The 15,473-nt window shown below is 33.9% G+C and overlaps 1 protein-coding gene across 10 annotated transcripts in view; it reads left to right on the forward strand.

Moving 5' to 3' along the window:
• CPEB2 (cytoplasmic polyadenylation element binding protein 2) overlaps window positions 1-15,473 on the forward strand; it is a 67,177-nt gene that overhangs the window by 4,510 nt on the left and 47,194 nt on the right. For 4 of the 10 annotated variants that reach the window (XM_074395901.1, XM_074395902.1, XM_074395908.1 and 1 more), the window contains exons 2-4: window positions 210-500; window positions 1,249-1,338; window positions 10,441-10,531. In XM_074395901.1, the coding sequence (XP_074252002.1) occupies window positions 210-500; window positions 1,249-1,338; window positions 10,441-10,531 (472 nt within the window). The remainder of the gene's footprint in view (window positions 1-209; window positions 501-1,248; window positions 1,339-10,440; window positions 10,532-15,473) is intronic. The other 6 variants (XM_039468531.2, XM_039468532.2, XM_074395903.1 and 3 more) reach the window with 3 other exon arrangements.

A 15,473-nucleotide genomic window follows, 5' to 3' on the forward strand; every position in this document is an offset into this window, starting at 1 on the left:
TATTTATAGTAGACAAGAAGATGAAAACTTTACCAGCATCAAATATGATTTCACGTAAAAAGATCTCAAGACTATTAACTTATATAAGCTAGAAAAGAGGTATTCTTTTGTCATTATATATTTCATTATATAAATTCTTAGGTCTGAAATTTGAATTTGAATTGTAAACTCTTAAAATGCCATAATTTAAATAGATACGTTTTCCCCAGCCTCTTCTGAAACAATCTCCCTGGAGCAACCATCAGAGCAGTGGCTGGGGCACTGGAAGTATGTCCTGGGGAGCAATGCATGGTAGAGATCACCGTAGAACCGGAAACATGGGAATTCCAGGAACTATGAATCAGATATCTCCATTGAAGAAACCGTTTTCTGGTAATGTCATTGCACCACCGAAATTTACTCGCTCAACTCCATCACTGACTCCAAAATCTTGGATTGAAGATAATGTTTTCAGAACAGACAACAATAGTAATACACTCTTACCCTTACAGGTAAGAATGGTATGTAAATAACCTTATCTCTCATGTTAAGCTTTCAAAATAGGTAGTTGGGTGGTGGTGATAGTAGTGTGGTAAAATTAACATTCTTTCAAATAAAGTTCTAATTTTTAAGCATGTAATTTAATTAACAAAGGTTGAGATATCTATACAGAGAAAATTGAGAGTGTAAAAAAATTCTCTAACACTAAATGGAAAATAAGCTTAGTAAAACATAGAAAACCTTGTTGTGTTTATTAAATACATGTTGAAGCTTTCAATTGACAGCTCTTTAAGAATGCTTTACTTTATAAACTCTAATGGGCCACCAAAATTTGTTTCTCCTATAACATAGATAAGCTAAAATGTTCTGTAATTGTAACTATTCTTGGATTTGACTATGATCAGCTGTATATATATTAGGATATTAGGATATACTTAGTACAGCTATGATTGTGGGAAAATAATATTAGGGCTTTTCATATCTAATTTAAATTTATTTTCACTAATTCACATATTATGCTTCCTAAATGTGGCCTAATAGTTATGATGATTAGACCTTTTTTTTTTTTTTCAGGCTTTTTATTATTTTGTCGAAGTTTCCTTATGGCTATTGCAAGTGAGGTTTTTGTTTGGTTTTGTTTTTCTTAAACTGTTAATGAATGGAATGAGGATTTATGATAGAGCTTTATTTTTTATTTTCTTTCTTTCTTTGGGTGGGTTTGGGGAAGACAACTGCTCATTTCTGATGAAAACTTCTATGCTATTGAAGGTGAGATCTAGTTTGCAGTTGCCAGCTTGGGGCTCAGATTCACTCCAAGATAGTTGGTGCACTGCAGCCGGAACATCCAGAATAGACCAGGTAGGCTGCACAGTGTATACTTTTTAGGATTTTGGTTAGGAGTTTAGTATTTATATTATGAGTAGGATTTGTTATTTACTTTCTTATTATACTTATGGTAGCATATGTTAGAGGACACTGAAGCAATTTATTTTTTAAGGATCACCAGATTTGAACTATTTAATATAAGAGTTTTTTATTTTCAAATTTAAGAGCAATGAATAATCCTTCTATATTTCTAAAACATAATTTTTTTTTGTTGGAAAAAGGGATTATTTACACAAGAGCACCTGACTTTAAACATCAGTCAAACTAAACAGATTGTATTTCTTTTCAAAATTATATGCAATTAGGTACAAAATCATGTTTACTTAACATCCAGCTTTATATTTAATCAGTGTTTCATAGAAGTTTTCAGTAAATTTTTGTCATGAATTCTACATTTGTTTTGAGATATATTTCTAAAAAAGATTTGTCTTGGTTCAGTTTTTCACCTTTATTAAAAAAACATATAGCCTAGTGTTCTTAATTTTGTTACTGCTTTTATACCCAGACTTTTTCCAAATAATCAGGTTTCCTAGGGAGAAAGTTTTAGTCAAAAAACTGGGAGTTAGTCTTAGTCAAATTACATTCACACCTTTGTTGGTCACAAAATACTCTCTTTCTGCAAACTGAATGTATACTAGGTACCAGGTGGTAAGGATTACTACAGGGTATAGAAAACTCAGTCCTTATATATGAAGGTTCTTTCTTACAGAGCTCAAGTTTGAATGAGTATAGACATAACATTATGTGTGTTACAGGAATGGGGCTATATTATTCTGAGTCTCTTCCTTGGTTAATTTATCAGCATGAGATGATTTTACAAGTAAGGATATTAACAGATTAATAATACATTTGTAAGTAGCATTCTAATCTAGAAGATTAGCACTAATTTTGATAATCAACCACTAGCAATTGTTTTAGCCAAGTCCTGCCTATTTTCCAAGGTAGTCCTGCTAGTGTCTTCACTTAGAAATGGTAGTTACTGCATGTAATTTGCAATGTACTGTCTTGTTAATATAACTATTTACTTCTACTCTCTTCTCTTCTATAGTCTAGTTAAGCCTTATTAGTGACATTTTTATGATAGCATTTTTGTATTGTTCAAATTCAATACATGAATGCCTAGGAGGTGGTATGTTTAGGAGAAGAAAATTAATATAATTATTTTGAAATTGGCAGGAGAAATATTTTCATATAGAAAAGGACATAATTATTCTGTTCGTGCAGGAAGAAGTGATAGGATGGATACACATATAGGAGAAATAAGTATCTATGGAAAATAATACAAATAAGCTGGCATAAAGGTCCATGAGGCAGGGGCAGATGTTGAGAAACCAGGTTATTGAGTTGATTTCAATTGGTGGAATGCTTGAGAGGAGACAGGGGTGATAATGAAAGGGAAGCTTTTAAACCAGCCTCTGGGGCTGCCACCATTGGGGCTGCCCTCCCACTTAGACTTTGGTCAAAGCTACCCTGCTTTTACCTGTTTCATAACCTAAGATTTTAGGGAAATTTATTTTAGGGTGAAGAATTTTGGTGCTTAAAGATAAACACTGGTAAACTGCTGAGATATTGGCATTCCCTTTGGACTCTTGAGCCAGAGGTGTGATGTGATGAAGTAGAAGACAGTGATGGTGGGGTGGGGTGAGGGGGTGGGGGAAGATAATAGGAAGTAAATGGAACTGGAAGGAAAGAAGACCTGAAACTTAGATCTTCTTCCTCTTCCTCATAGTCTTTTTGACATTGAATAACATAGTTTATGAGCTTTCATCTCTTTGGGTTATAGTTTCCTTATCTGTCAAAGGAGGACCTTGAACTAGGTCCTTTAAGGCCTTTCAGCCAGCTTTTATACTTTCTCTGATCTCTTTTGGCCATTTCTTTTCCTCCCTGCTCCCCCACCCCCTAGCCTCTATTTTTAGAATACCAGCCTCTTGGTTTCTTTAAGCAAAGGGTCTAAGGCATTAGTCTAAGGCAGTGGAGGTAGTATGTGACATTTCAGCTGGACTTGAAAGCAATGTCACTGTCTCCTCTAAGTACCCTAACGGTATTTATACATAAGTTGTTCTGTGTTTCTGTCTTTCTATAAAGGTTGAGGTATTTGAAGTTGATGCTTTTAAAAATATAGCAGTAGCTACAAAATGAAATTGATATCTTAAAATGTTGGGTAGTTTCTCATTCTTTGTCAAAATTAAATTATAGAAGATACTTAGTCACTTAAATACTTGAGGAGATTATTTTTTGACCTTTTGTCATCATATGCAATGTAATTCTAGTACATTTTTGTTAACAAGCACATTATTTTAAAACGTTTAACTTTTTATTTCCTTTAGTCTCAAACTGATTAGGGCCTAGAATATAATACAAAATTATGAAACTGAAGTCTTTTTTTTTTTTGAGACGGAGTTTCGCTCTTGTTACCCAGGCTGGAGTGCAATGGCGCGATCTCGGCTCACCGCAACCTCTGCCTCCTGGGTTCAAGCAATTCTCCTGCCTCAGCCTCCTGAGTAGCTGGGATTACAGGCATGTGCCACCATGCCCAGCTAATTTTTTGTATTTTTAGTAGAGACGGGGTTTCACCATGTTGACCAGGATGGTCTCGATCTCTCGACCTCGTGATCCACCCGCCTCGGCCTCCCAAAGTGCTGGGATTACAGGCTTGAGCCACCGCGCCCGGCCGAAACTGAAGTCTTAATTCTTATAGTTGGATACTGCGGGTTAACCTATATCAAGAGCTGAACATGTAATTGAATTCAATGAATAGGAAAGAACTAGTTTTGTAGGTTGATTTTTATTTTTGTTATATGTAAAATTTTGTGGGTTGGAATTTTATTTTAAATTAGCTTTTTTTAAAAAATAGAAAACCCTCAAATTTAAAACTTTTTAAAAGAAATGTAAATTATAAACATTTCTGACTTTAAAATGAGTAGATCTGTATGGATTTCTCTTTCTTTCCTTCCCTTTCTCTTTCTCTCTCTCTCTCTTTCTCTCTCTCTCTCTCTCTCTCTCTCTCTCTCTCTCTTATTTCCTTTCTCTCCCTTTTCCTTTTCCTTTCCTTTCCTTTCTTTCACTCTTGCTCAGTCTGGAGTGCAGTGGCATTATCTTTGCTCACAGCAACCTCCACTTTGTGGGTTGAAGCGATTCTTGTGCCTCAGCCTCCCCAGTAGCTGTGATTACAGGCATACACCACCACGCCTGGATAATTTTTGTTTTAGTAGTAGAGACAGGGTTTCACCATGTTGGCCAGGCTGGTTTCAGAACTCCTGTCCTCACATGATCCACCTGACATGGCCTCCAGTGTGCTGGGAATACAGGCTTGAGCTACTACTGTGGCCTAACATATCTCCATGAATTTCTTTAGGGCTATTAATTATTCTACTTTAAAATGTCATTAACTAGTTACGCTTGCAAGAATCATACTCAAAAGTGTGAGTTCTAAATTATATTAAAATGGAATCTTCAGCCAGATCCAGCAACGTACACTATTTGGGAGACTGAGGCAGGAAGATTGCCTGAGCCCAGGAGTTGAGTCCATCTGGGTAACGTAACAAGACACCACTCCCTCCTCCCAAAAAAATAGGAGTTTTCAGTTTGATGTTAAGGTTACAGTATATTTATTCAAAACATAAAGAGTAAATGTCCTTTAACTGAGGTTATTATTACTAACAAGTTTACATATGACATATTAGCTCACTGTAAACAACGTAGTGTCTTGCAACTATAATTGAGTTCGTGAAGTATATATATGCATATCAGCCTGCCTTTCAACTGGGGAATTATCAGTATATCAACTCTAGTTCTACTTGCAGTGCTTGAGCATGTCACATAATAAACTACCTTGAATTAATTAAAGATAGTTTTCACTAATCTTTAATAGGCTATTGTGATAATGTGGTAAATGGTAATTTAGAGATCTGTCTCAGAAAAATATTATTTGAGTCTTTACTCACCTTACACACACACACACACACACACACACACAAAAAACAGTATATAGATGCATACCAAGTCCAATTTGTTTATCTGATAAAGCATTTCTTAAATAGTGGTTCAAAAACCAGATGAATTTCAGGGATATTCAAAGTCATCAAACTGTTACATGGCCATTGAAAATGAAAAAGAATGGACTCTTGTATACAACTTAAGTAATGGATGCTTTCTTTTGGTTTCCTACTCTGTGTTCAGTTCTTTAATTGTTCTTGACTTTCTGTTTTCTTTAATTCTTGTGAGTACCAAAATAGCTTTGGCCTTTTAAAACATTTGATTTTTTTTTCTCCTATGACTAACACCCTGTGTTGAGGTTCAAAATTAATAGAGAAAATTCAAGAAATATATCTTAATTCGTTCTGTACGTGTTTTAATTACCCTTGAGATATATGGATAAAAAAATTATTTGTCTTAGAGAAGGTAAGAGTTGAGTTGGATGAATAAGGATTATCTATGTGGAACAACTAGAGAAAGAGAAGAGAGCTTATGAGATTGAGTACTACGTTATACAGTAAAGCAGAGTAGCACGTCATCTGCTGCTAGTTGAGTATGGGGAAATAACATTGTGTAACAGGAATGTATGATCAATATTTACTTAAAATTAAAGACAATATTAGCACTACATTGCTTTATTTTAAAGTAAAAATTAGAGAACTAAACACAAACATTACAAGTACAATAAAAGCTGATCTTCCTAGTTAAGCAGAATAATACATGTTCAGGCATCTGCTATATCATTAAATATAAGAATATAGGGGTTTTCTGTAGTCTTATTTTTCTTTGGAAGAGTACCTCATTTTCAAGAGGAAAAGTTTCTGATTGACCATTTCTTTGGAAATAAAACAGAGTTTTTAATATATCCCAGCAAAAAATTTAATATCTCTTCAGAAAGTTCTTGTAATGAAGTTTGAGTTCCCTTTGTCATACTATTTCTAATATTCTGCATTGATCTCCTTAGTTATTTTTCAGTGTTTATCATCTTTTTTTAGGTCATCTTTTTTCAAGATTAAGATTACTTTGTTTTTTTTCCTGTGTTTTTCAACCTTTGTAAGCTTTTACTGACACTCACATAGTGTTTGTGGCAAATGTCTGGGTTTAAGAAAAACCATGAAATAAATATTACAATAAAAGAGATTATACCTTTTTCAAAAATGATTTCTTATTTTATTCTGTCAGTTATTGTGAGATTCTATAATCTCAGTTTCTGAAAGCCCATTTAGTTGATTCTTTGCCAATTTGTTTTTATATTTTAGAATAGATTTCATGCACACCTTTCCTCATTGTCTTATTTTTGTGAAATATTTTGGTGTTTTCAAATAACCTTGTAATAAATGTAAATTACATTGCTATGATTTTCCATATTTATTAATGATAATTAGTTCTGGTGTGTTCATGGTCACTGGAAAATTGCCTTAGTTCTTCTATTTAGTTTTTAAACTGATGGCAGTTTGTATGAACACAATTTTTCCTAATATCTTTATTTCAGAAGAATGCATGAGCTTTTGTTTTATAACCAGGTTTGTTTCTATTTTTTCAGAAGTCATATTTTAATTCCCACAATTTATTTAATATAATTATCTATATCTTTTGCATGTAAGTCTATAGGTTTCATTAAATTTAAAAAGCAGTTTTGAGATGTCATGTGCTTTTTGGTTGCCCAAGGCTATTTTATGTTTGTTGCTTTAAAAATCACATGGGATTCAGCTGATGCTTTACAAAGCATAACCAAGCTAGTTGTTTTAAAATAGCTGTGCTGTTTTCTTTCCTAGAGTAGGAGTTTAGGATCAAATACTTAACAGAAAAGGGAAAATAAGAGACCTTATAAGTAGGCGTCTCACTGATTCAGTTAGATATAGATTTTCAGGATGAAGTTATTAATACATGCAGCCTTTTTGAATAACACCTCTCAGAATTGATTATATAGTGGTCACTGATATTTATAGCTAAAGGATTTTCTCTTTTATACTTTAAATATTGTCCATGACCCATGCAATAGTTCTGCTATGCTCCAGAGCAAGCTCACACCTCAAGGGTACTTTCCTCCAGCTCTTCTAGAAAAAGGAAGTTACTTGGGAAATATTGTTCGGGTGATTTAATAGTTACCATTAATTAAGGTCATTGGTTGACTGGACATAGGCTGATTCTGTTCAGAATCATCAACCTAAAAATATAACTATGAACTGTAAATATATTCCCTTTGTGGGGATTTAGGGTAAGTAGGATAATAAAGTATTTTAAAGTATTTACAATATACTCTTAGAACTTTCATGACATGGCATATCTTCAGAGGAATTTTTTGCTTTGTTATATCAACATTAATTTTTATCATTACAGCTTAAAGATTTTATAATTCTATTTTAAATACATCTGGGAACTTTCAGTATAATAGTACTTAATCTTCCATTGGGTGATTGGAAATTCAGGTTCATAGCAAGCCACATTAATCTGATGCTTGTCTCAGTTTAGTCAGTTAACATTTGACTACCTATTCCCTTGAGGATTCTGAGAAAGCTTTATAGACCTTTACAATTACTGTTTAAAAGTGCAGTCTTTCTCCTCACAGAACTCAATTTTTTTTTTTTACATTTTTATAAAGTTTTTATGGTGGAGATAAAGGAGTATTCATTCAACAGACATTTGAGAACTAGCTGTATTCTGTAATTAGATAGTCCCTATCCTTAATCAACTTAGAAGTTTAGTGGGAGAGACAGGAAAATCAACAAATTAGTTATGAACACAGTATAGTGGAAGCACAGAGAAAATGGAAATATTTGGATAGATTCCTAAAATAAGTATGTCATTTTTGCCTGTATGCCATCCTCTTCTCTGTTTCAGCTTTATTAATATTTTATTTATTTTACAGTATTTTGAGTCTGTTTTTTTCTATAATTTTTAACGAGACTTTAGGCATCATCTAGCCTGACATGATTATTTTTAGAAGTTGGAACCACAGCCCAGAGAGATTTAATGACTTCAGAGGAAGAAACTAATTGTTTCTTAAAAAGTGTGATATCCAGGCTAGCAGAATCAGTGTCACCTGGGAACCTGTTAGAAATACGGATTCTCAGGTGCCACTCCAGACCTACTGAATTTGATGAGTTTCATTTGATGTGTTTAACCAGCCTTCCAGATGATTCTGAAGCATGCTCACGTTTAGAAACCACTGTTAGAGTTCATTAATTCTTTGTGACTCCGTCACTAATCAAGGTCACTGTTCTAGTGAGCAGCTGTTATTGATGTATGTGTTTTACCTCAGGGGCCTTTCAGTAAAAATCAATAAAAAGTACTGATAGAGTTAATTGGTGGTAAAGCTGGAATAAGAGCCTCCAGTCTAGCATTCTTTCCATCATTCAGTGTTACTTTTTACCCTTTTAAACTCCTTGACAGCAACTTACTTAGTCTACAGTACTGATTCTGAACCCCTAGCTCAAAAAAGGCTACAACCCTAATTTAAGCATCAAAATAGAGTAAATGAATGAACATATTTTTAGGAAAGCTCCTTAGGTTTTTTTCAGCTTTCTGAAGAACTGATTCTAAGTCTTCTCTGAATTGTGGACTTCAGTGGAAAACTGATGAAAGCTATAAATCTTTTCTTCAGGAAAAAAACAAAATTACGTATACACTAGTCCCCCCTTATCCATGAGGGATACATTCTAAGACAATCAGTGGATGCCTGAAACTGCAAACAATGCCTTTATATGCTGTTTTTTTCTGATGCAAACATTATATGACAAAGTTTAAATCATAAATTATGCACAGAAAGTGATTAACACAATAACTAATAAAATAGGACAATTATAAAATGTAATGTAGTAAAAGTTATGTAAATGTGGCATATCTCTCTCTCTCAGAATATCATATTGTACTATCCCACAGATAACTGAAATCATGGAAAGCAAAATGCTGAAAAGGGGGACTACTGTACACCCATGTACAGTATATTATGTATAATCTCAGAGACCTCTGGTCCCTATTGAAGCTCATGGACCCAGGTTAATAAGTACCTTATTTTGATTTCTATTGGGACTTTTATTTCCACTTAATTTTCAGATTCTTCCCTTTCCATTTTCTGTGGCAGTCATTTTTTGAGAGTTTAGAATGGTATATCCTGCCTCCCCCACATATACATAAGGTTGCACATGCATGTACACAACATACTTAACTGTGTGGGTATTTTGGGGAGACTCCTAGATTATTTGGAGGGCATGGGCCAGAGCTTCCTCTAGTAGTTCCTTACTTATCTTTTTCCAGGTACATTGAGTATGTGTTGAACAGAATACAGTAAAAATTCATGGGACATTAAAGAGTCAGATTCTTTCAGATAAGCAAGTGGAGGGATTGAACATTCAGCAAACAAGGATCTGACAACACAAGACTTTGGAGACTTGGTGAAGTAGCAACTTAATGGGATTACTGTGGTTTTACTCTTCCCTCCTCCATCTGCCAATTTTTCAGGGGAGTTGGTGAGGGTTAAAATGCAGAGACAAATATGGAAGCACTTTAAGAGAGTAAGATATGAATATGAATATTCTAGGTATTAGTCTTTGTTCTGGTATTAGTGTCTTATGCTTTTGATTTTTACCATATAAGATGTTTATGCACTCATGTTGAAATTCAGACTATGTCAGATAACAAAATGTTTGATAGATGTTTAAAGTATGGTGCAATTATGGAACTAAAATGTTTTCTCCCAAATATTTATTTTCCACATGCCAGTGTCTGTCTTCCTAAATATGTGGGAAAAGTTTATAAATTAACCAAAAAATGCTTTCTGTGTGTATAATATTTTAGGAAACTTCATAGAGAAAGATTACCATAGAAATTACTTTACTGTATTGCATTAGTATTGCCAGTAAAATTAGATTATTTTTGATAAAAGATTTAAGAGATAAATGTACTGAAAATAATGTCCTCCAATGCAAGAAACATTGTAGCTCATGAGATCTTTAGTTATTGATATTTTGTGGGATACTGATTAATTAGTAATATGTTCATCAGATGTCCTATTTTTATGTAGGAGAACTTAGTATTTTTATAATCACTTTTTGGAAAAAGTGCATAGATTATGATGTCTTTTTTTCTCTTCTCTTTCAGGATCGAAATAGAATGTATGACAGTTTGAATATGCACTCTTTGGAAAATTCGCTTATAGATATTATGAGAGCAGAACATGATCCTCTTAAGGGTAGGTGACTTTTTTAAAAAGATGTATGTTTATATTATATGCCAATTTGCTTATCTTACTAGTTTTTATATGAAAGTGAACCTTACATAGCACCTGTATATACTACAAAATTCTGTAATACATTTATTACTGACAATATTTGTTTTTATGAAATTTCATACTTTTTCTTTTGTTGCTTAATGTGAACTCACCTTCATTGACTTACAATTTAAGGAAAATTTACTATTTAGAGACATAGTTCAGTTCACTGGAGAATGAAGAATGGATCTAAAGGTATACACTAGTCAGTTTTCTAGAATTCTTTCAAGTAAAAAAATACTAAAAATATTTCTTGGGATACTTGTATTCACAATTTGCAGTGATTCCAGCCTAGAATTATCCCTAGTTAACATCCTTTCTCATTTTTTCTTCTACTGTCATAGGGTTTGAAAGGGGAATATTTTATAGTAGCTTCTCTGAGGTGAAAAATAGCTCTTCAGAGAAGTTGAGACAAATTAGGAAAAAGAATCAGCCCACTTATCCTACAGTAGCAGTCTTCACTAATTATCGTATTTAAAGAAATTCATTTAACATAGTTGTTTTTGGCTGTATGTTACTGTTTATAAAATGATAAAAAGTAATTATTATATATTTCTTTATGCAATATAACTCATTGTCATTTATATCAATGGTGGAAATCTACCAAATTGTCAATTTGAGTCATGACAGATACTATTTATCTATTGCTGCATAAAAATTATCTCAAAACTTAGCAGCTTAAAACAGCAATAAATATTTATTACCTTACACAGTTTCTGTGAGTCAGAATTTCAGGAGCAACTTAACTGTTTGATTCTGGCTCTAAGTCTCTCATGGAATCAAAATCATGGATTACTTTGTAAACTTTCTCCATTTTTAATCCGATGAAGCCAAATTAGAATTTTCTTACAAGATTTGGCCTAAAAACTCTATAAACTTCCATATTGACAGGGAGGTGATGATGTGGGGCTAAGTTGATAATACTGACCACATATCTAACTATTTTGTTCTGTTTATGGATTTTGCTTGTAAAAAGAATTCCTTGTCTTTTCAATTCCTTAATTTTAAGGAGCTTGAGAAGTTGAGCAGATATTAGTGATTGTTGATTATGTGTGCTAATAGTAATTCCTCATATAAACTTAAAGTTATATGTCAAGTTTTGGGGGATGTTGGTTTGGGTTTCATTTTTTTGCTTCTAACCAAAATTCAGCTTAGTTTTTTTTAGTATCTTTGTCTAGGCTCTTGTTCTTTTTCACTGTTACGCTGGCAGTTTCAATGGTTTGTCTTAGATCCACCGTTTAGAATAGAAGCCAGCAGCTTATGATTAAGAAATTTCCTGTTTATATCCTTGACTTCTCAAGAAAGAAAACTCTTGGAAACTCTAGTATAAGATAAAGTCAAGATTATTAACTGTTACCAGTGGATAATAAAAGTTTTTCATTGTTGTTTCTTCCAGTCTTTTTTTTTTCAAAAGGTTTTTTAAACGCGTTAGACAAAATGTTCATTGTGACACTGTTACCTCAGTTTTTCTTTTGGCTAGCCTGGGTTATAGTAAAAGTGAAGGGAAACCAAAAAAGAGGACATTGAAAAGGAAATGGAAGGCAAAGGGGAATTACATATATATATAGATATATATGTTTTTAAATCTCAAGTGAATTCAACATTTTTAAGTTAGAAAAATCATCTTTGGCTGTTAGAAGGGGAAAACCATGCCCACTAACCACCCTTAGGAAGCATTGTGGTGACAAGTCTCTCCATATCTCTGCAAAACATGTGGAGAATATTTGATATTCTCCATATGTTTTATGATGGGATTTTTTTAAAAGAGAAAAAAAATGAGAAATCTTCTCTGAATAATATAAAAAAGATAAGGCTGATATTTTTACAATGCACCATCATATTCCTATTTAAAATTATCTTGGTACTAAGTGCTGCCACTTTGTTTTTTTTTTTTTTTTTCTTCCTTTTCTTATTAATACAAACTTAGCTGCCTTCTGGGATATCATATTGTATATTTTCTTCGTCTCCATACTCTCATTATTGTACCTTTTTCTTTGGTCTGGACCTCAGTAGAATCTGCTAAAACAAGGTGGTAGCAAGTGGAATAAACCATCCAGGATTTAACTTCTGAATTTGTTTTCCTTCTTTCCATTTCTGTTCTTAAGGGCAGTTTTTTGCCCTCTGTTTCAACTCTTCTATCTTACCTTCTCATCCCTTTTAGGAAATCCTGTCCTCTATTTAATTTAAAAAAAAGTTATTTTCCCCTAAAAAACAAAATGGATATTATTTTATTCTTTTTAAATGCTGTTTTACAAACCTGCCATTTGTTTTGTCTTTCTTATGGGATCTGATGAAAAAGGAGAAAGGAGTTGGAGGGGAAATTTTTTAAATGAATTGTTTCTCTTTATATTAATGGTGAAAATAGGAAACTGAGCTTGAGTGAGGAGAGATATTAGTTATCTCTGTATAATTATCCCTAAATTTAGCAGATCAAAACAATAAACATCATCTCACACAATTTCTGTGGGTTTGAATTTGGGAGCAGTTCAACTGGTTACTTCTGGCTGAGGATTTCTCATGAAGTAGCAGTCAGCATACTGGCTGAGGCTGCAGACATCTGAAGGCATGACTGGAACTGGAGGATCTTTTTCCAAGATGGTACACTCACATGGCTGGCTGTTGGCAGAACTCCGTTTGTTGCCTCATGGACCTCTCTTCAGGGCTTTAAATTTTTTCTTACTACATGGTTGCTTATATGCTCCAAAGTGATAAAAGCTCAAAACGAATATCCCAATGTCTTCTATTTCCTAGCCTTAGAAGTCTCATACCATCATTTCCGCAACATTCTGTTAACTACATAGATCAGCTCTGCTCAATTTTGGCCAGGTCTGCCACCCAAGGGATGTGAGTACCACTTCTGGCTACCACAGAGGTAAAAGGTAGAGTAGTAAATTTGTATTCAATTCTACCCTTAAGTCTAATGGAAAAGAAAAATTAATCAAAGTGAGACTGTCTGTTGGAAGAAAGCAGTCAAGCAGATCTCTAGAATGCCAAGTGGCAGGTTCCTGACCTAACTGAGAACTGAGTGATTGTGCTAACAGAAGCACCCCTTCATCCCTGTTTCTGCCCAAAACACTTTACTGCAGTTTATTTGCATTATCCTACTCCCCAGGACATTATTTGCATTATCCTACTCCCCAGTAGGACATATCCTACTCCCCAGGTTTGTCAGGACATTAGGGAACCTCCATTGTTTAATGTTAATATTTTTATGGTCTGGCATAGCAGGTGGGAAGGGTCTAGTCTTGTTAGAGTTGTACAGATATGAAATGATGGCTACCCGAGATGGAATACCGAATGCACTTTACTCAGTTAAGTGTGTCTGCTTTTACACAGGTTTCCTAGATACTGACTGCACATTGTCTGAGGCAGACATGGTCTCTGCCCTCATTGTATAGCCTACTGGGGAAAGGTAGATACCTCACACAAATACAGTATACATATATCTGCTGTGTGTTAGAAATACTGTGGAGGAAGATTATGAGGTGTTTAGAGAGATTATAAATGAAAGTACCTAATTTAGATGTGCAATAAAGGAAGCTGAGACCTGAAGCCTGAGCAGCACAATGATGGAAAAATATTGGGAGAATGTGTCAACTAGACAAAAGAACCAGCATGTGTAAAAGCATGGAAGAGATTGTCACATCTGAGGAACTGAAAGGAGGCTAGTCCTGGCATAGCTTGTTTAGGGCTGCCTGATGCTGACTGGGTGTAACAGGGCTCAGTTAACACTGTTGAGAATGTGCTGTCTTTTGCTATGAATCATGAACAGAGTGACATACTGTTAGATACTTTCTTTAGTATGAATGACACTGACCCCTCTACTTTATTTATTCTGTGGTGGTTTCTCTCCATTAACATCCTGTTTTCTGATGACCGTCTTGATTCTTGGAAAATAATTTGCTTTTCAAGGAAGAACAATCATGGATTTTTTAAATGGTTAAAGTAAATCATGCTTTGCCAAATACTGTTTTGTAGTTTTCCAGTTTTAGATTTATATACCTATTTTAAATAATTTGCAGTTTTTAAATGCATGTGCGGGTCAGTTCATTCCCCTTTAAACAAAAGAACAAGACAGTGATTATTGTTAAAGTCTTTTCCTTCCCTGCCCCCTACAATTTGTAAAAAGGCTTACTGTGTGAATATTTTTGCCAGAAATTGCTTGTATCATTCCCCAAAGATTCGGGACAAACAAAAGTAGTTAATTTTAGCTCATGAAAGTTGATTTGAAAAACTCTAGGAAGAAATGTAGTTTATGTAATGGTTTTTTGGGAAGATGTGTCAGTGATCATAATGCCTTTACCAATGTTTTATGAGCAATTAAAGAGAATTCAGGAAAAGGAATTTAGAATGTGATTTTACACTAACAAATGTCTAGAAGTGGACGCCTTTAAAACTTTAATTTACTACGTTTTTGTATATCTAGTGTCATTTTTATTACCTGATTGCTACACTCCTATTTTTTAAGACTCCTGAAGTAAGAAGCTCCGTTTATTGTAGGGCATATAAGCACTAAGAAAATAAGGAGTTATTCTTCTAAGGTGCTGACTGATTATGATAGTACTAAATTAAATTCTACTTTTCCCTCTCTCTGTCTTCAGCTGACCTTAATATAAGGTTACAATACCAAGTCACGAAATGACTTGTATAAATTTCTAAAAGTCTCCATAGTGAGAACTTACATTTAGAATTTAGGAACTGTTGAACCAGACAGAGGTTCTCAGACTTTGAGAGTGTGTCAGTCATGTGGGTTTCAAGGCCCATTCTTAGAGGTGATAAAGTTCATGTGGTGTCTAGAACACACCTAGAGAAACTACTATAAAGGAGCAATGGTAAAGAGATCTTTAAAAAGCTATGAATGTTT

This window comes from Saimiri boliviensis, chromosome 3 (assembly GCF_048565385.1).
Source record: "Saimiri boliviensis isolate mSaiBol1 chromosome 3, mSaiBol1.pri, whole genome shotgun sequence".
Lineage (NCBI taxonomy): Eukaryota > Metazoa > Chordata > Mammalia > Primates > Cebidae > Saimiri > Saimiri boliviensis.